This window comes from Coffea arabica, chromosome 5e (assembly GCF_036785885.1).
Source record: "Coffea arabica cultivar ET-39 chromosome 5e, Coffea Arabica ET-39 HiFi, whole genome shotgun sequence".
NCBI classification, from domain to species: domain Eukaryota; kingdom Viridiplantae; phylum Streptophyta; class Magnoliopsida; order Gentianales; family Rubiaceae; genus Coffea; species Coffea arabica.
In genome coordinates, this window is record NC_092318.1 from 49,051,430 (window position 1) to 49,071,998 (window position 20,569).

General features: G+C 36.7%; 2 protein-coding genes and 1 pseudogene across 3 annotated transcripts; all 3 read right to left on the reverse strand.

Annotated features, from left to right (window-relative positions):
* Positions 1–9,865: 9,865 nt before the first annotated feature.
* Positions 9,866–12,763, reverse strand: LOC113743793 (G-type lectin S-receptor-like serine/threonine-protein kinase SD2-5). The gene has a single exon (XM_027271891.2). The coding sequence runs from the start codon at positions 12,506–12,508 to the stop codon at positions 10,055–10,057; it is 2,454 nt and encodes an 817-aa protein (XP_027127692.1). The 5' UTR covers positions 12,509–12,763; the 3' UTR covers positions 9,866–10,054.
* A 431-nt stretch (positions 12,764–13,194) lies between these two features.
* LOC113743763 (G-type lectin S-receptor-like serine/threonine-protein kinase SD2-5) lies at positions 13,195–16,390 on the reverse strand. Of its 2 annotated transcripts, XM_027271845.2 has the most exons (2): positions 16,187–16,388; positions 13,195–15,916 (listed from the first exon to the last, which is right to left on the reverse strand). In XM_027271845.2, exon 2 carries the CDS (start codon positions 15,855–15,857, stop codon positions 13,551–13,553), a length of 2,307 nt encoding a protein of 768 aa, XP_027127646.1. In that variant the 5' UTR covers positions 15,858–15,916; positions 16,187–16,388; the 3' UTR covers positions 13,195–13,550. The 2 variants fall into 2 exon arrangements, with proteins under 2 accessions (XP_027127646.1, XP_027127645.1); XM_027271844.2 differs by having other exon boundaries at positions 13,195–16,390.
* Positions 16,391–18,791: 2,401 nt separating this feature from the next.
* LOC113687613 (G-type lectin S-receptor-like serine/threonine-protein kinase SD2-5) lies at positions 18,792–20,552 on the reverse strand (annotated as a pseudogene).
* Between the last annotated feature and the right edge of the window lie 17 nt (positions 20,553–20,569).

Below are 20,569 nucleotides of genomic sequence, written 5' to 3' on the forward strand. Positions count from 1 at the left end.
GCAGTGTTGTCACCTTCTGTAGACTCAAAATCCTCACTGCCTTCGAGTGACTCATTCTCACTGCATTCGAGGGACTTATTCTCACCCAATTGTGCATGGAAAGCAGTTTTCTGACCTTTCTTGTACTCGAAATACTGACCACTGAGAAGATCAACTAGATTCTGTAAAATAGAGTCTATGAAACCCACAAGTTGGTCATCACTCATGCAAGAGTTGCTGTCCCATGACCAGAAGTCCAACAAACCACTATAAACTTCGATGATTGTTTGCATAAAAGGCTTGATGTCATCCCACAAACTAATGATCACAGTTGCGAAACTCTTCTCCAGGCCTCTCAAATGGGCAAACGATATTTGTGAGCTTTGACGAATTGAGCGAGTGTCTTTCCCATGTTTCTTCAGGGTATCCTCAATGCGAGACACAAAGTTTTGAAGGCTCACCTCCTTTACATCATTAAATTCCAAACTGATATCCATGTTTGCCAACTTAATTCTGTAGGCTAACATAAGAAAAGTTTTCAGAAATTGCAAGTTCAGCTTGAGGGTCCTAACTTCCTCACACAAGCGATGAGAAAATCCAGTTTGGATGTTCTTCTGGAGCACCTCCAGATCACCTACTACTATAGAAACCTCACGTAATGTGCTTGCCATCTCTGTATTTCTTAACAGAGATCTTCCTTTCACTCTCAAAATTCTATGCAGGTGGTAAGAGTAGCAGAACTAAAGAAACCTCGCCTCCAGAAAGCCAAGAAAGAAACAGCAATGTCTATTCATTCATGAAAAGCAGAAGATTAAAATTAAGAGTAGTACTAATGATTCAGACAATGTCCCCAAATTCAGCCAATCATCACAGACAAGTTTAGTTCTGTTACTTTATGGGTAAAAATAATCCAGAGGATTAGGCACCCGCTCACCAATGTTGACCTCCTAACTACTCCATCCTGAGATGAAGGCATAAGTTTAGTTATTTTGGGTTTATTCAATGATCCATGTCAGAATTGCAGACAAGCAGCCAAACATCATGAGTCATGACATTGAACCAAAAAACAAAGAAAAGAAAAAAGCGAAAAAACAAAGAGATATCGTGCATCAAGACAGTATATTATTATTAACGACAATATAGTATTAGGGAAAGGATTACCCAACGGACCAGAACAAAAGACAATATGTCTGATGTCTTCGTCCCACCCACCCACCTAATCCATTTTAAAAAAAAAATTGCTCCCTCCGTCCCACCCATGTAATCCATTTCAAAAAAGCTAATCTTACCTTTCTGAATCATGACACGAAATAAAAACTTTAAAAAAAAGATGGAAAGAAAAATAAAGTGTGTCTTTAATGAGAATAAACTATTGAAAAAACACCAGAGAATACTTCTCGAAAGGACAAAAAGAAAAAAGTAGGACTGCATTCTATATTTGCGATCTCTCAGATGTGCTGCAACTGGCATAGACCATAGGTGTAAATATTTTGTTGTTTTGGCTTAATTGTTGATGGAAAAAAGTCCACCAACCAGGAGTCAAGAGTCAATCTACCGCTGTTAAATTTCAACTATAGTGCTATTTGGAATTCAGTTTCGCAATCTACCAGAAAAAATCAGCTTGACTAGTTCTTATGCAGTAATTCGTTTTACTAACAAGGGCAAATCGCCAATTTGGTCCCTAAACTTTTTCACTTAAACCAATTTAGTCCTTCACGGTTTTTTTCACCAATTTAATCCTCAAACAATTTTATTGAGTCCAATGTAGGACTTTTTGGGTGGCGCCACCACATTTTATGTATTTTCACGGCGGACCAGGGGTATAATTGGAATGACAGGTATAATTGTCTAAACACCTTGACTAGAATGGCAGCTCTGTCACGATTAGCAAAAGAAACCCCTGCAAATCGACTTCTTCAGAGCTCATAGGAATTAGGGCAGAAACTTCGACAAGCAGAAACTGAGGGAGAGACTTCGACAAGCAGGTGAAATGCAATCAAGCAGAAATTTCGACAACTCCGCCTTAAGTTTATGTAGCAGCCAACACTCAAATCTGGATAGCCGAGTAAGTGGGTATTCGACAGGGGTGAAGGGAGAGAGGGTAGAATTCTACAATGGGAATGAAGCAGTAATTTGCCATTGCCGTGAAGAATGTAGAATTGTAACTTCATGGACAGTGACGAATCCAGGCAGAAGATTTCATGGATGCATAAATTATGGGGTAATTTTTACAATTAATCACGACATATCACTTGTATATTTTGATGTATTATATAATTTACTACAACTAATAGCTGGAATTAATGGTCATTGTAGACCCCAAAAGCCTGCAATTATTTTCTGTGGTATGATCCACCTATGCAACAGATGACAAAAAATATGATGGCGAGAATTTTGAAGAATTTGAGGAAAGTTGAGGAAGAAAATAATTTCATGAAAATTGAAATGTGTAAGCTTGAAGAAGAGAACAAGGCGCTCAAAAGTGAAATTAGGAAGTTGAAAGCAGCAAGGAAGTGGCTAATGCTGGTCGTGGTTTGCATATGTATTATGGTTATTGCTGTACTATTACCCAGTGGCAATGAAAGGAATGTCAACTTAAAAATGCTACATTAGATGTTCCTGTATGAAGTTAGAAGTTGAGTAATTGTTTCATGTAATTTGAATGCTGTAATGTTGGAATGTAGACATGGGTGTATGGAACATGTTTATGCATTAAAATGGAACATTGTCTCGAATGATGTTTTTGTAAATTAATCGAATTTTGTCAGTTGTTACTGGGCACATTTACTGAAACGAAATCGTTATAAAATGATTGAGAGATTTTGCCAGTTGTTGGGCATATTACCTTGAAAGATGTCTTTGTTAAAATTTAACAGAGATTCACCTCAAGTTGTATAAAAAATTTGACAGCATTTCATCCTAAATTTCGATAATCCCTACTCGCACAAATACCCCATATAAACTGCTAAACAACAAGAAGAAAGTCACAGTAAATGGTATAGGAAGAGTGCGAATAGAAGTTCATAGTCATCAACATAGGTGCGGCATTGCCAATATAGCAGGCTGAATTTTACTTCAACATTGAATTCGTTTTAGACAAAATGCAGCCACATCAAATGTACAAAACAGAATCGTATTGTTAATCCAATTAGTATCCATTGACAAAACAGAAGCTCTTAATGTACAAAACAGAGCATATCCCACAAAATAGAAGTCTGCTGTATTCCCAAGCTCCATTAACTTGACTGGGCGACAATATCATCTTCTTCATCCAACAGCCTATGTGCCTACACAAATAAAGGCACATGTCAAAAGCCATAAACAGTCTTGTTTTAAGTCATGTCAAAATCATTGTCCAGCAAATGTGCAAGACATGCTGTTTGTTTCTGTTTTAATTACTTGAACTTACTTTCTCCTTTTTCCTAGTCATTTTTCCTTTTGATGGAGGGAATGGACCAAAAACAGTCATAGCAGCCTTTCTTTTTCTCCATGCTTGAGCTTGCTAGGTTGCACATGTTTGCCGATTATGTCCTAAGCCATGACAGAAGGAACACTTGGTGAATTTCTTTTGCACTTCAGGTAGTTCTTCTTGACCCGATGGCTGTAAATCAATAACCTCTTGTTCATCAATAACAGCCTGTGCTTTATCACCTGACCATGAAATAAAGTTAAAACAAGTAACAAGTACAAGAATAAAATTATCATGAGCTACATGGAAAAATCCTAAATTGCTGACCACTTGGAACATCTGGCATTGAGCTAGATTCCAGAGGTACTTCAGTCGATTCCTTCCCGAACACTTGATCTGTACACGTCAAAGCATCATTAGTTAAGTATTACACCATAAATCAGTGGATGAGGGATAGGTCAAATTACCAGATTTTTGTGGACAAGTTCTCTTGTTATGGCCAAGTGCCTTGCATTTGCTACACTTGTTGGAGTTGGACGGTGGTGGCCTTTTATTGGTAGATGCACCAAACTCATTAGAAGATACCAGCAGTGGACATTTTCTCACTGTATACCCCTTTTGATAGCATTTTGTACATGTCATTCTAACAAGGCCAGATCTAGAAAGTTTGGTAACCCCCTTCGAATTAGGCCTAGGCTCTTCTGGTTCCTTTCTTCTTACTTTCTTTGGCCGACCAGGTAACTTCAACTTCAAGGGTGGTAAGACAGGATCTTTATCCGATTGCACCCAAACATTTTGACCACTCAAAGGAGCAATTGCTGGCTCATAAGCCTTCAAGTAACTGTCTCGCGAGTAGTAATGATGAACAAGACTTTCTGGCTCTTGACCTATTAAAGAAATACAACAAATCACATGGCAGCATGGCAATCCAGTCAACTCCCATCTCCTGCAGCTACAAGTCTGCTGCTTTAAGTCCACCACATGTTTGCCTCCATACATATGTGTAACCTCAAATTTATCTTGATCAGACCATCTCGCGATGTTTGCAGCTGCTTCTGTTTTTGCCTTCTCTAGTTTCTTTTGAATTTTTGGGCAGATCTTATCACTCCTCTTCTTCATCCACTCCCTTTTTGTACGAAGCCTTTCCATTAGATAGATTCTAATAGTCTCAAGCATTCCAAGGATTGGCTTTTCCCTTGCATCCATTATGACCGAATTAAAGCTTTCACATAAATTATTAAGGAGAATGTCACACTTGGCAGCCACTCGAAAGTGTGATCTTGACCAGTGATAGGGAGAGGTGTTGTCATTTAACCACTTCCAAGCAGCTACATCATAATCCCTTAAACACTCCATATGATTTTCGAACATCCTCATGTACGATGACCTTGCACATGTCCAAAATCTTTCCTTCAATGCTTCACCCGGATGATTTTTTTTGAAGTTGTTGTGCAAGTGCCTTACACAATGTCTGTGCTCAACATTTGGAATGACTTCCTGAATTGCAGATCCTAAACCCTGCAAAATGGACAAATGCAAGTTCAGCACAATCAGTAAGCATTCATATATATGTAATAAACATATATAAACAATGTAAGTTGATCTTATTCACCTTCTGTCTATCACTTATGAAGCTCCAATTTCTTTGATCATTGATAGATAGGTTATATTTCAAGAATTCAATAAACCACTTCCACGACCTCTTATTTTCTGCTTCAACTACTGCATATGCAACTGGATAAACACAGTCATTTGGATCTATCCCAACTGCAGTTAATAACACACCTGGATGTGGACCTCTCAAGTGGCAACCATCAACTCCAATTATCTTCCTACAACCAGATTTAAATCCTCTCTTCAGTGCCTCGAAGCAAATGTAAAGTCTCTGAAATCTTTGTTTTCCAGAATCTTTATCTAATGTAGTTTCCATGTACACTGTAGAACCAGGATTTGCCTTCATTAGTTCCTCACAATAATCCCTCAATCTGTTGTACTGATCTTTGTAGCTCCCATGGATCAAAATTTTTGCCTTCATGAATGTCTTATAAACTTGAGGTTTAGTAATGTTTACATTCAGCTCTGCATGTACCTTATCCTTGAACTCAGAAACTGTTATTCTCTTGTTCATCCTTAGGAAGTCCATATATTTTCTTGCTAAGAAACCTGAGGTAGCTCTCTTGTGGTAAAAGGTCCTGCCACATGTGTGTGCTGGACCCATTGTCTTGATTGCAATGGAATCATCACCTTCATCAATTTTAGAAGCAAACAACATCCACTTGCAATATTCAGTTTTGCATTTCACCCTCATTCTATGCTTATCATGCTTCACCCACTTTATATCCTTCCCATATTTGACTGCATAATTGTCAACTGCCATCTTGAATAGCTTCTTATCATCAAATTGTTGACCAACATGAAATTTTGGATCATTCATGTCCATTTCTGGTCGGAATCTGACCAGTTTGGGTTTCTTCCTTGTGCTATCTTCATCGGAGGAATCAGTCACACTATTTAGCTCATCTGACACCATCGAATCAGATTCCTCATGAACTGGAATCTGATCTCCTTCATCAAGGTGTAGGTGTGAATTAGAAGTTGCCTTGACTCTGATTTTTTTTTTATTGGGTGCTGCTGCCTGTCTTGCTTCTTTCTTTGCCTTTCTGTTTCTACTTTGGCAATTTCCTGTTGGCAATTTATCCATTGCAGCACCTAACTCCTGATATGGAGCCACAATAGAAGTTCGAAAAATGACATCATCATCATCTTCACTGAAATCATAGTCACTATCATGGAACTTTTCACGCTCCATTGAGTCTGAGTTTACAGCATCATTAGCCTCATCCGCATCACCTTGTTCTACTTCAGCAGCTTGACAAGTTTCCTGGTTCTTCTTCTCAAGCTCTTTTATTTTCTCCACATGAACAGGAATTTCCTCCATGTCAGCAACATCAACATCCTCAAATGTTATGTCTACAAAGAAGTCATCTTCTTCTTCTATTTCTGTAGCATTACAACTGTTTGATGCAACTGCACTCTCACATTTACTATCTATCAATCTAATGTGAAACTCAGAAACAACATAAACTTCTGCTTCTCCATTTTGCTTGCCTATACAAGCCATGTTAGTTGATGCATCATCAGAATCTATTTTTATCAACACAAGTGCACCACCTTCAGTTGGAATTCTATACATCATTGTTACATTTGCAGGATATCCAAGATAATAGCAAAAGTCAGATACAATTGTTCTATTCACTCTCATGGCAATGACACCTTCAAAACTTTCCATGCTGCCCCCCAAATATTGCTCTACGGGTTCTTTAACATATACACCCCCATGATAGATTTTCAAAGTAAAAAATTTAACCTCTTGTCCTGCATTTTTTTAAACCACAAAAAAGACTTAATTAATAACAACATCCGGGTGTGTTATAACCACAAAAGTCAGATCTGGGACCACATCAGAACATTCAAGTGTGCTGTTATTTTCCTACTACTTTGTCTCGCTTTTTAGAACGTGAAAACAATAGCACACTACATTTTAGAACTACAGGGACCACATCACCATTAAAAAAATTCAGCTTTAAATATGGCATATTTCACCATCCCCAGATCTGCCTATGACCCACGCAGAAGACATTTTTAAAAAAACACGTCAACCCCACAATGTACCATATTCCACTAATTAATCGCCCACATGCTTAACACTGTCATTAAACAGAGAAGAAAATGTTCAACTACTTCATCCCCACATACAACGACAAAGTACAAACACATTAGCTTTAACATTCTGATGAAAAGGTTAAACTAACATGCACCTGCTCAAACATCAATAAAAAGGTTAAACTAACATGCAGCTGCTCAAACATCAAACAAGCATAGCAGAAAATGGAGAAGCTAAGTAAGATCTGGTTAAAGCTTACTGGATAGTGTTGCTGCAACTGCTTCCTTTTCACCATCCTTGTCGCCATCGACACCTTCCATCATCGAAGACACGGATCTGCTCATCTTCTGTTGGCAATCACATTTTCTTACATTTTGATCAGAATGCCTAATTCCTATGAGCTCTGAAGAAGTCGATTTGCAGGGGTTTCTTTTGCTAATCGTGACAGAGCTGCCATTCTAGTCAAGGTGTTTAGACAATTATACCTGTCATTCCAATTATACCCCTGGTCCGCCGTGAAAAATACATAAAATGTGGTGGCGCCGCCCAAAAAGTCCTACATTGGACTCGATAAAATTGTTTGAGGATTAAATTGGTGAAAAAAAACCGTGAAGGACTAAATTGGTTTAAGTGAAAAAGTTTAGGGACCAAATTGGCGATTTGCCCTACTAACAACAAAGATCGAGTTTTTCAACTTGGGTTTCAAGTATTAAATATAATCCGCTAGGCACCAAGTTCCAGTTGAATCAACAAAAGGATAAATTTGGCAACTCTAGAAAATATATGTATATATGTTTCGATGCAATTGTAGATACAGAGGAAAGAAAGAGCAAAACCTAAAGATTTTGGAGAGACATACTCTACTGCTGCTGCTGAGAAATTTGAAACAAGAAAACACCGAGAAAAAGAAAGAAAAGAAGTAAAATAGAAAAGATTTTGTCTTTCGACATCTGAAGAAGAGTACATTGTATCTTGTAGAGTCTAGAGTTTCCGCAAAATCAACTGAGCACCATATTGTGGTTGGAGTGCGATGATTGTGTGAGGAGCATGTGCATACAATGGAGCAAGCTCCAAAGAGAAGTGCAGTAAAATCATAGCCACTGCCATTTTTGCTTCTAACATGGCAAAATTTTGTCCAAGGCAAATCCAGGGTCCCCAACCAAATGGAAAATAAGCAAGCTGCCCTTTATTTGCCTTCAAAACTCCTTCACTAAATCTCTCTGGATTGAATTCGTTTGCGTCCTCACCCCATAAAGTTGTTGTCATGTTGTAGAACGACAGCAGTCAATAAGAGCTGCCCTCCAGCTGGGAAAATGAGTTCCCTTATTTTAGTTTCTTTGTTAGTCATTCGAGAAAGCACCAACCCTGGTGGATCCAGGCTCAGAACCTCATTCACATAACTTCTTTATAGTTTTAAAAGTTATATATAACCCCCTCATAATTTTAGATTAAAGTGTCGAAATGACAAAAATGATCATCCGTAACAGAATATGTGAAAATATCGAAATTAACCTTGTTTAAAAACTAAAATAGGTGAAGTGACCAAAATATATAAACATAATATGTATGACACTCTAATTCCGTATGATATTGTATTTTACCATATAACTCCCTTATGATTTAATACTTTACCATAGAAAACTGCTTAAATGTATCATATGACTCCATACTTTTCGAATTTCAATCCTCTTACAACCCCAGAAGAAAATAAAGGGATGAGTTTTTACTCTACCAAATTATGCTATAATGCCGCAGGAAGTTATTCAGTTTTCACAAAAGTAGAGTTGAAAAAAAATTACAAAAAAGAGAAAAGCTAGATTGGATTCGGCGAATTCTGGTTGAAAATGGAACTAGAGGAGTTTAATTCATAAAATATTCTAAAATAGAAATTTTTGCCCTCAAGATTTTTTTTTTTCCTTTTCTTTCTTTTATCTGGGGGAGGGGGAGGTTGATAAGCATAGTCTATTCTTATCAACCATTTTCTTGAAATTCTACATGATAAATACCATCCATTGACACCAATATGAAACGATGACCATTGCTTCTGAGACAGGGATAGCAATTATGAAGAATGCTGTTTTGGATGGATAAGAAATTATGAAGAGTGGCACATTCAGTCTCTTCAAGTTCAGTGTAACATCATATAGTTTGATTTCTAGTTTTAAGTCCAAGCTGAATGTAGGACAAAAGAAAAAAAAAATTAAACTGGACCATATGCCAATAGTTGAAGGTAATAATAGTTTTCAGGAAAATCTGCTTAACATTTATCATCCTTGCTGTTTTGTGAACAAGGGATTTTATTCTTATTGTGTACTTCTGTAACATTTATCAGGTGATGTTCCTCATTTGTTGGGGGGTTTGATAACCTCAGTTTAGTATTATTTTTTTTTTCAACCAACAATCATTTGTATGTTATGGATGCTACTTTGATGGAGGCATTTTGAGTTCTGATTTATGTTCAGACTTCTTCCTAGACCGTTTTCCCATCTAAGTAAGGAATAATTAATTTCAATAAATCCATCTCATTAAATTACTCTGCCTCCTGGACATTTAGATTAGATTGTCATGGAGACTTATGAAAGCATTAAAATTTGCGATGGTAAATTTGATGACTAAAATAAAGAGAATGGGAAAGTAATTTAAAGTTGCAGCAAGCATCATTTAGTTTGCTCTTACATGTCCTAAAAAGAGAATAGATTATAATTTAGCTATTTATGTGACCATTTTAGAACCAAAATCATATCTCATTTTGGATGATAGCCTGAGTTCTTGGTAAAGAAAAAAAAGAAAAGGAAAAAGTGAATTATACTTGCTTTTTGTATCATAAAATGTCAATACATAAAGTATAAGCTGAATTACATTTGCCTCCCCATGATGTTCAGATGCTAGCAATTGGCAAACTGCAGTTTTGTCTTTTCATTGAAGCTAAAATTTGTACAAGTACATTACATTACAAACTGCAGGGTTTTTAGACTAAAGATCAAAGCTGCTTGAGTTCTCGCCTACCTCGGTCCAGATAAAACTGAAGGCAACAATGGACTAGCATCATCAACAGCTTCCTGTTCTTGATCAGCAGTTGCCACCATATTAACTACTGATGAATTTGTGAAGTCGAAGTTTAAATTGGTTTCAGCTGCTACTAGACCCTCCAATGCTTTAACTACTAATGACATTGAAGGCCTCTTGGTGAAATCACTCTGCAGACACCATGCACCAATCTTCATCACATCAATAGCTTCCTCCATGTGGATCAGCATATCCTCACTTTTCTTGTCAACAATGTCCTGAAGCCTCTCTTCTAGTGCTTTTCTCTTGAAAAGACTGAGCAGATGGCTATTCTCTCCTGTCATGGACCAATCCACATTCTTCCTCCCACAAATAATTTCCATGATGACAACGCCAAAGCTGTAAACATCAACTTTTTCTGTCATACCTGCAGAGTGCAGCCATTCGGGAGCCAAGTAACCCGGCGTTCCTCTCATCCTTGTAACAACTCTACTTTGATCCTTTTCAAGAAGCTTTGACAATCCAAAATCAGAAACTTTTGCATTGAAATTTTGATCTAAGAGAACGTTTTGGGGTTTTACATCAAAGTGGATTATTTTCTGACAGCACTCTTCATGGAGATAAGCTAATCCCTTAGCAATGTCCAAGATGATTTTTCTTCTTGTATGCCATGGAAGAGGAGATTTTTCTGTTCCACCAAATATCCAGGTATCAAGAGATCCATTAGCCATGTATTCATAAACCAGAAGCCTATGTGACTTTTCAGAGCAATATCCAACAAGTTTCACCAAATTAATATGGTGGATGCCACCTATTGTGTTTACTTCCACTAAAAATGAATCCTTCACCTGGCCAAAACCATTAAGGTATTTAACCGCTATTTTGGTGCCATTGTCAAGTATTCCTTCGTAGACAGAACCAAATCCTCCTTGCCCAAGTTTCCTGCTGAAATTTTCTGTCATTTTTTTCAACATCTCATACGAGTATCTTGCAGGCATTCCTGGTAAGTGGTCAAGCAAATCCATTTCGATTTCCTTCAGTTCTTTTAATCTTTTCCTGAAAAGAAAGAGGCAACACCCAACGCAGCAAAGCGAAGCAGAAAAAGCTCCTAGAGTCAATACCAACATAACTTTGCTGTGCCTTGAATTCTTGACGCTAGAAACCATAACAAACAGGGTTGTGTTGTGAACTGATACTGCGTGATTCTCGTTATTGATGATAGAGAATACTTCATTCAGTAATAAACAACCTCCTTCTGAAGTACCATTGCCATCGTATGCAAATAGAGCTGCTTTGCATGAACAGTTGTTCAGGCAGCTATTTTTGCATTCATCTAACCCTGTTCCATGACCGTACAAACTTGATTCAAACGCAAAGTAATATGCATTCTTAAGCTCTAGAAAACTCTGATCTTTGGCGTAGTCACAAGAAATTGGAGTAAGTGCTGAACATCCAAGATTTGGATGCCTAGAATCGATTTGCCTAAAAAAGTTTGACTGATAGTTGGCTGCATCAGGACAACCACATTGCCCATGTTTGCAGACTCCATACTTTCCACATACCGTTGGATATCCACAATCACCAGCTTCTGGACTCAAAAGATCAGCAACCTGTCTCCAATGCATTCCATCCCACTGATAAACCTTTAGATGCCCATCAGGCTCGAACTTCAGGAATTGAGAAGAGGAACTATAAGGAATATCCCATCCATATAATCTTCCTTTGTTGAATTCGAAAGAATGACCCTCATGAAATCTGGATGTATAGTATCTTTGCGGTGGATTGGACTCCATATAAGCCATCAAGCCATCAGGGGTAACAGAAAGACAGAACAAACCTTGACTCATGTTTGATTCTGAAACACTAGCTCTTAATTTTTGCCCTGGAACTAATTTCTGTCCCCAGAGCAATGAGTCAGTAGGATGATCAAAAGATTGCCAAATCGTCTCATTGTTTCTGCCAAAGAGAACAAGGTTTCCTGTGTCTGTCAAGTTTATGCCTGAAACAGGCTTTCCTCTCGTGTTGCTGGACCACACCACGGTGAGATCAAAATTTATCAAAACCAAATCTCCATCTTGCGTGAGTTGCAAAGCAGCATGAGTTGGAACAGGATTGTTTCTGTTAGCAGACCAGACTAGCTGTGGGAATTGCAGATAAGCTGAATTCAAATTTTGGAAAATGAGGACTCCGAAGAGGCATGAGCTACCATCCATATTACAGTAGAAGCCACACATGAACCACGGTCCATCTGTTTTTCTCAAGAGGATTGGTGTCACAGAAGCCATTTCTGTAGTATTCACCATCTGACTAGGGTGATTAGGCCATAAAGTGGAAAGATAGGCAGTTGAACTATAGTTGAGAACTTTGGCACCCAAAAATTTTGAAGAAGAAATTATCAAAAGGCTAGACAGGAGTACAGCTGCATGATATGGTTTGTGCTTGAAAGCCATTTGTTGATTTGTACTGTGCAGATTGTAGAGCAGGTTCTTAGCTAGGAAGAAGATAAAGGTTGGGAAGAAATGAACGAGTAAGCACCTCAAATGATTACATGGGGAGCACAAAAATGCTAGTCAGAGCAATCTCAATCAGAACAGGAAGACACAGAGCTATTCATCCTTTACACCACCGAAAGAGTAGGCGACTTGGAATATCATTCGAGCTGTCCACTTAATTTCTTTATAGTTTATTTATTTATTTATTTATTTTTAAATTTAAGACAAGTTCAGTGGGATCTATTAATTATAGGATGGTAACCCCAAAAAAAAAAAAGAAATTTTGGTTGAAAAGGGTCTAGAGGAGTTTAATTTTACAAATTGCCGAAATAGAAAATTTGCCATAGAGCTTTCTTTTGGGGTGTATCATTTCCCAAATTATACAACTATTTAATTCCAGAGAGGCCATCTAACAACATAATTATGCCGTTCTGACATCTGCATATTTAAACTAGATTGTCATGAGATTTATGAATGCATAAAAACTTGTGATGGTGAATTTGAAGACTGAGGAATAAAACCAAACTATATTTGCAACAATTTAGGTTAGGATGGGATGGTAATATAAAGTTGCAGCAAGCATCATTTAGCTTGCTCTTACAAGTGCCGAAAGAGAATAATAGCATTAGCTATTTGTATAACCATTTGAGAACCAAATTCATCTTGCATTGTGGATAATACCCTGATATCTTGATGAAGAAAAACAAGTGGAAAAAGCAATATGCACCTGAATCATACAGCATAAAGTTAAATTGAGCACAACATCTCATTGTTTCTGAAGTATAAAAATATTGGCACCCAGCTCCAGGAAACAAGATGTTGTGCCTTTTGTATCACCAAATATCAGTACATAAACCACAAGCTGAACTAGAGATTTGCCTTCCCATAATGTTCAGACGGTAACAATTGGAAAACTGCAGCTGGATCTCTAAATATAAAAGTCTGTACATTACTGTGTGCAAGATTTTTGGCTAAAGATCATAGACTCTTTAGCTCTTGCCTACCTCGGTCCAGATAAAACTGAAGGCAACAATGGAGTAGCATCATCAACAGCTTCCTTTTCTTCAGCAGCAGTTGTCACCATGTTGACTACTGATGAATTTGTGAAGTCGTAGTTTATATTGGTTTCAGCAGTCACCAAACCTTCCAATGCTTTAACTACCAGGGACATTGAAGGCCTCCTGGTCATATCACTCTGCAGACACCATGCAGCAATCTTCATCATATCAATAGCTTCCTCCATGTGGATCAGCATATCCTCACTTTTCTTGTCAACAATGTCCTGAAGTCTCTCTTCGAGTGATTTTCTCTTGAAATCACCGAGCAGGTGACTATTCTCCCCTGTCACTGACCAATCCACATTCTTCCTCCCACAAATAATTTCCATGATGACAACGCCAAAGCTGTAAACATCAACTTTTTCTGTCATACCTGCAGAGTGCAGCCATTCGGGAGCCAAGTAACCCGGCGTTCCTCTCATCCTTGTAACAACTCTACTTTGATCCTTTTCAAGAAGCTTTGACAATCCAAAATCAGAAACTTTTGCATTGAAATTTTGATCTAAGAGAACGTTTTGGGGTTTTACATCAAAGTGGATTATTTTCTGATAGCACTCTTCATGGAGATAAGCTAATCCCTTAGCAATGTCCAAGATGATTTTTCTTCTTGTATGCCATGGAAGAGGAGATTTTTCTGTACCACCAAATATCCAGGTATCAAGAGATCCATTAGCCATGTATTCATAAATCAGAAGCCTGTGTGACTTTTCAGAGCAATATCCAACAAGTTTCACCAAATTAATATGGTGAATGCTACCTATTGTGTTTACTTCCACTAAAAATGAATCCTTCACCTGGCCAAAACCATCAAGGTATTTTACTGCTATTTTGGTGCCATTGTCAAGTATTCCTTCATAGACAGAACCAAATCCTCCTTGCCCAAGTTTCCTGCTGAAATTTTCTGTTGTTTTTTTCAACATCTCATACGAGTATCTTTTAGGCATTCCTGGTAAGTGGTCAAGCAAATCCATTTCAATTTCCTTCAATTCTTTTAATCTTTTCCTGAAAAGAAAGAGGCAACACCCAACAACGCAAAGCGAAGCAGAAAAAGCTCCTAGAGTCAATACCAACGCAACCTTGCTCTGCCTTGAATTCTTGACGTTAGAAACCTTAACAAACAGGGTTGTGTTGTGAACTGATACTGCGTGATTCTCGTTATTGATGATAGAGAATACTTCATTCAGTAATAAACAACCTCCTTCTGAAGTACCATTGCCATCGTATGCAAATAGAGCTGCTTTACATGAACAGTTGTTCAGGCAGCTATTTTTGCATTCATCTAACCCTGTTCCATGACTGTACAAACTTGATTCAAACGCAAAGTAATATGTATTCTTAAGCTCTAGAAAACTCTGATCTTTGGCGTAGTCACAAGAAATTGGAGTAAGTGCTGAACATCCAAGATTTGGATGCCTAGAATCGATTTGCCTAAAAAAGTTTGACTGATAGTTGGCTGCATCAGGACAACCACATTGCCCATGTTTGCAGACTCCATACTTTCCACATACCGTTGGATATCCACAATCACCAGCTTCTGGACTCAAAAGATCAGCAACCTGTCTCCAATGCATTCCATCCCACTGATAAACCTTTAGATGCCCATCAGGCTCGAACTTCAGGAATTGAGAAGAGGAACTATAAGGAATATCCCATCCATATAATCTTCCTTTGTTGAATTCGAAAGAATGACCCTCATGAAATCTGGATGTATAGTATCTTTGAGGTGGATTGGACTCCATATAAGCCAACAAGCCATCGGGGGTAACAGAAAGAGAGAACAAACCTTCACTCATGTTTGATTCTGAAACACTAGCTCTTAATTTCTGCCCTGGAATTAATTTCTGTCCCCAGAGCAACGAGTCGGTAGGATGATCAAAAGATTGCCAAATGGTCTCGTTATTTTTTCCAAAGAGCACAAGGTTTCCTGTTTCAGTCAAGTTTAATCCTGAAACAGGCTTTCCTCCCGTGTTGCTGGACCAGACTACAGTGTGATCAAAATTTTTCAAAACCAAATCTCCATCTTGCGTGAGTTGCAAAGCAGCATGAGTTTGAACAGGAGTGTTTCTATTAGCAGACCAGACTAGTTGTGGGAATTGCAGATAAGTTGTATTCAAATTTTGGAAAATAAGGACTCCAAAGAGGCATGACCTACCATCCATTTTACAGTAGAAGCCGCACATGAACCACGGTCCATTTGTTTTTCTCAAAAGGATTGGTGTCACAAAAGCCAATTCTGTATTATTGACCATCTGACTGGGGTGATTAAGCCATGAAGTGGAAAGAGAGGCAGCTGAATTATAGTTGAGAGCTTTGACACATAAAAATTGTGACGAAGAAATTATCAGAAGGCTAGACAAGAGCATAGCTGCATGATATGGGGTGTGCTTTAAAGCCATTGCTTGCTATGTATTATGCAGATTATAGAGTAGCTTCTTAGCAAGGAAAAAGATAAAGAGTGGGACGAAATGAATGAATAAGCCCCTGCAAATATTGGTGCTGAGTGGGAAGAAATGAAATAATGAATGAATAAGCCCCTCAAAATTTTTGTGTTGAGTGGGAAGAAATGAATGAATATTACCTCAAATCTTTACTTTACAGAAGGAGCACATCACTGCTAGTTAGTCTATCTCAATCTGGACAGGAAGATAATAATCAACAGACCCATTCATCTTTCACCCCACCAAACATATGTTCTTTCCACAAGCTGGTCTACGTGAGATTTTTCCAGTAAAGAAAAGAAGTTGAATTGAAGATAACCAATTAGAAAGCGATGTCATCCGGGAAAGTCATAAGAAGTTTCTTGAAAATATTTTCTGGAAAATAAAATAAATGAACAGGTCCTAAAGCAGCCAGCTCACTTTACTTGTTAGCACCAATTAGACAACATTTTTGTTGACTTTTTTTCTAGGGATAATTGCAGAAACCTCCCCTGAGGTTTCTGACATTTGCACTGACCTCCCCTGTGGTTTGAAAAATTATACTGACCTCCCTTGAGGTTACTAATCCTTTGCAAATTTAGTCCAAACGATTAAAATATTATTTTAGGGAGTGAAATTAGAATTTTGTACCAGATTTGCCCTTTGTACTACATGTCCAATGAATGACAAAGTACTATAAATTAATTAATAATTAATAAACTTTAAGGAGTATAATTTATGAGCAAACACGCATTACTCATTTAAAATACCGGCTCTTTACGGGTATTTTACTTTTAAACATTTAATTTGTGATAAATATATCAATATTTGTAAGTAAAATTCAAAAAGTGTTACAGTAATATTCTTGTAAAAAGGAAATCGATAGGTTATTTATTTAATATAAATTAAATATTTTTTAAAAAAAAGAAATGACCCATAAAGTATTAATTTTTTATGACTTTCATCCATTACATGAGTAAAGTATTCGCTCTTTATGTGCATTTTATTCATTTAATTTATGTTAAATATATAAATGTTTGTAACTAAAATTGAAAAAGTGTTATATTAATATTTTTATAGAAGAGAGATTGATAGGTTTTGTATTTAACAAAAATTAAATATTTGAAAGTAAATACAAATCTAAATTTGAGCGTAAATATTTGTATTAAATTACATATTTGAAAGTAAAATACCCGTAAAGAACCGGTACTTTAAATAGTTACCGGCTCTTTATGGGCAAGCACACATTACTCATTTAAAGTACCGGCTTTTTACGGGTATTTTACTTTCAAATATTTAATTTATGATAAATATATCAATGTTTGTAAGTAAAATTCAAAAAGTGTTACAGTAATATTCTTGCAAAAAGGAAATCGATAGGTTATTTATTTAATATAAATTAAATATTAAAAAAAAGAAATGGCCCATAAAGTATTAATTCTTTATGACTTTCATCTATTATATGAGTAAAGTATTGGCTCTTTTTGGGCATTTTTTTCTGAATCATTTAATTTATGTTAAATACATAAATATTTGTAACGAAAATTGAAAAAGTGTTATATTAATATTTTTACGAAAGAGAGATTGGTAGTTTTTGTATTTAACAAAAATTAAATATTTGAAAGTAAATATAAATCTTTATTTGAGCGTAAATATTTGTATTAAATTAAATTTTTGAAATTAAAATACCCATAAAGAGCCGGTACTTTAAATAGGTAATGTATATTTGCCGATAAACTATACTCCTTAAAGTTTATTAATTGTTAATTGATTTGTAATACTTTGTCATTCATTGGACATGTAGTACAAAGGACAAATTTGGTAAAAAAAATTATAATTTCACTCCCTAAAACAACATTTTAATCGTTTGGACTGAATTTGCAAAGAATTAGTAACCTCAGGGGAGGTCAGTGTAATTTTTCAAACCACAAGGGAGGTCAGTATAATTTTTCAAACCACAGGAGAGGTCAGTGCAAATGTCAGAAACCTCAGGAGAGGTTTCTGCAATTATCCCTTTTTTCTATATTCTAATTAGCGTCGCTAAGTGATTAGCTTTGTTTGATTGGCAGCTCATTGACTGCTGGATCTGATGATCACTAGCCTTGTTTACTAGTTGGATTTCGCATGAAAAGAAGTTGTAAGGTGTATCTACTGTTGCTATTGAAATTATTTGTGTTTACCTTTCAAAAGAGAGTAAATATGCATTTATACTTACTAAGAAAGCAAAGAGTTTGGAGCAGACAAATAATTGTGAGTAGGGCAAAAATAAGTATCAAAATGTCTTCATTGTCTTTCCTAAAAGTAGTTCATAACAACAATTTTCATATAAAATGTATTGCATCTATTTAATGATTAATACCACATAAAATCACATAATAATAATAATAGTACAGTGATTTTTTTTTCTTTTGGAAAAAAAAATACAAGAAACCTCTTATATAAAGCAGCTCACAGACCTATAATTTTATAACTTATAAAATTTGTTGTTTTATTAAAAAACAAAATCTACTCCACTCTATTGAAAAAAGTTACGCCTGTTTTAATTTATGTTAATTCAGCAACGCAATTACTCTGTATTTTCACTTTTGTTGAAAAAAAAATCACAAAATTCATTTTTACTGATGTAGCAGGCCATTGCTTTGAATTTTGTAACATTTTATTTCCATTAAATTACAAAACTAATTGTATTTACACTTATTTCTAGGCAACGTATAATTGAAAATTTCTCAAAATTGCACGGGTCATAAAGAGGAGCACAACTAAAAATTTCTCAAAATTACTTGGGTAATAGAAGAATTATTTGGGGGCAGTGCTTTGTTTTAGCCCCTTTCCCTTCATAAGAGGAGAAACAAAAGAGACTGCTACTATTTAGAAGGAGAAAGAATAACACTTGATACTCTCCGCTCCAATTCTTGGTACAATGCTTCATAATATTCCACTGTTAGATCAATTTCGGCATGAATGAATTTAACTCGTATAAGAAAACACTGAATATGAAAGCTGGATCATTGTTCTCGGATCCCAGTTTCCTACCTTGGTCCTGACAAAACTGATGGCAGCACGGTAGTAGCAACACCATTACCTGCAGTAACTCCTGTTAATGCAATGGAGGAGTGTTAGAACCATACACTAAGTTGCTTTCAACTTCCATTGTTCCCTCCAAGACCTTAACCACATCTGACATTGAAGGCCTCATCCTGTAATCACCTTGCAGGCACCATGCAGCAGCCTTATCATAATTTCTACTACTAGGGATCCATGCAACTGCATATCTTTGTTGTCTTTATCACCGTTTTCTGCTTTTCTCTTGAAAAGACCAAGCAAATGCGCATCATCTTCAGACTGACACCTATCCAAATTCTTCCTGCCGCACAAGATTTCAGGACCATGACACCAAAACTGTAGACATCTACTTTCTCTGTAATCACGGAGCTCAACCATTCTGGAGCCATAGTGTTCCTCTCAATGTTGTTGCTACTTGGCTCTGGTCTTTGTCAATCAATTTTGACAATCCAAAATCAGATATCTTTGCACTAAAGTTCTCATCCAAAAGAGTGTTCTGGGGCTTGATGTCCAAGTGGACTATTTTCTGCTTGCATTCTTCATGAAGATACGCCAGTCCTTTTGCATCATCTAAGATGATGTCCTTTCTCAAAAGCAATCCAAGTGTGTCCTCTTTGTTTGTACAAAAAATCCATTTATCCAAGGATCCATTTTGCATATAGTCATAGACTAGAAATCTGTATGACGTTTCTGCACTGAAACCAATCAGTCTTACCAAATTGACATGGTGAATTCTCCCAGTGGTCTCAACTTCTGCTAAGAACGACTTCTTTGCAAGGCCTAATCCACCCAAGAACTTCACCGCTATTTTCTCTCCGTTTTTTAGAGTTCCTTTGTAGATGGATCCGAAGCCTCTGGCTCCAAGTTCATCACTGAAGTTATTTGTCATGGCTTTCAAATCTACATATGAGAATCTTAAGAGCATCCCTGGCACTTGATTCAAATGAACTTCATCATATTCCTGAATTTTCATGAACTTTACTAAAAGCATGAAGCAAGCCAATTTTCATGAACATGAGTAGGGTCACCAGTCAAACTTGGGCGCCAATAATGAAAGTTTATCTATTCGAGCTGATTTTAGTTCTCAACTATACATATTTCTTTCCAAGTCAATTCTTTGATAAGAATTGCTACTGGTGAGTACTATAATCCTCTCTTGGCCAACTTCGCAAAACTGCACGAAGAACGAACTTTTTATAATCTAAGTATTTCTCAAAAAACTGTCAAGAAACTTAATTTTGTTGCGACTTCCAAGTTGTCTCTGAGTAGCAGTAATCTACTGCCTCAACACCTAGAATGGATCAAATCTCATTTTGAGATCCCATTAAACCCTTATGTCAAGAATTTATTTCTGTTACTACTAAGCCACTTATACCATCAAGAATTGAAGGTAGATGTTCCCTTAAGCCAAAAAATGCAGCCAGCTGAACAGATATGATTGTACTCAAGGTAGATGTTCCCAGAATTCAAGCCTGCATCTC

Bases quoted from the DNA above. Each gene is read 5' to 3' on its own strand.
- LOC113743793 (XM_027271891.2), bottom strand. From the start codon at position 12,508: ATGGCTTTCAAGCACAAACCATATCATGCAGCTGTACTCCTGTCTAGC.
- LOC113743763 (XM_027271844.2), bottom strand. From the start codon at position 16,004: ATGGCTTTAAAGCACACCCCATATCATGCAGCTATGCTCTTGTCTAGC.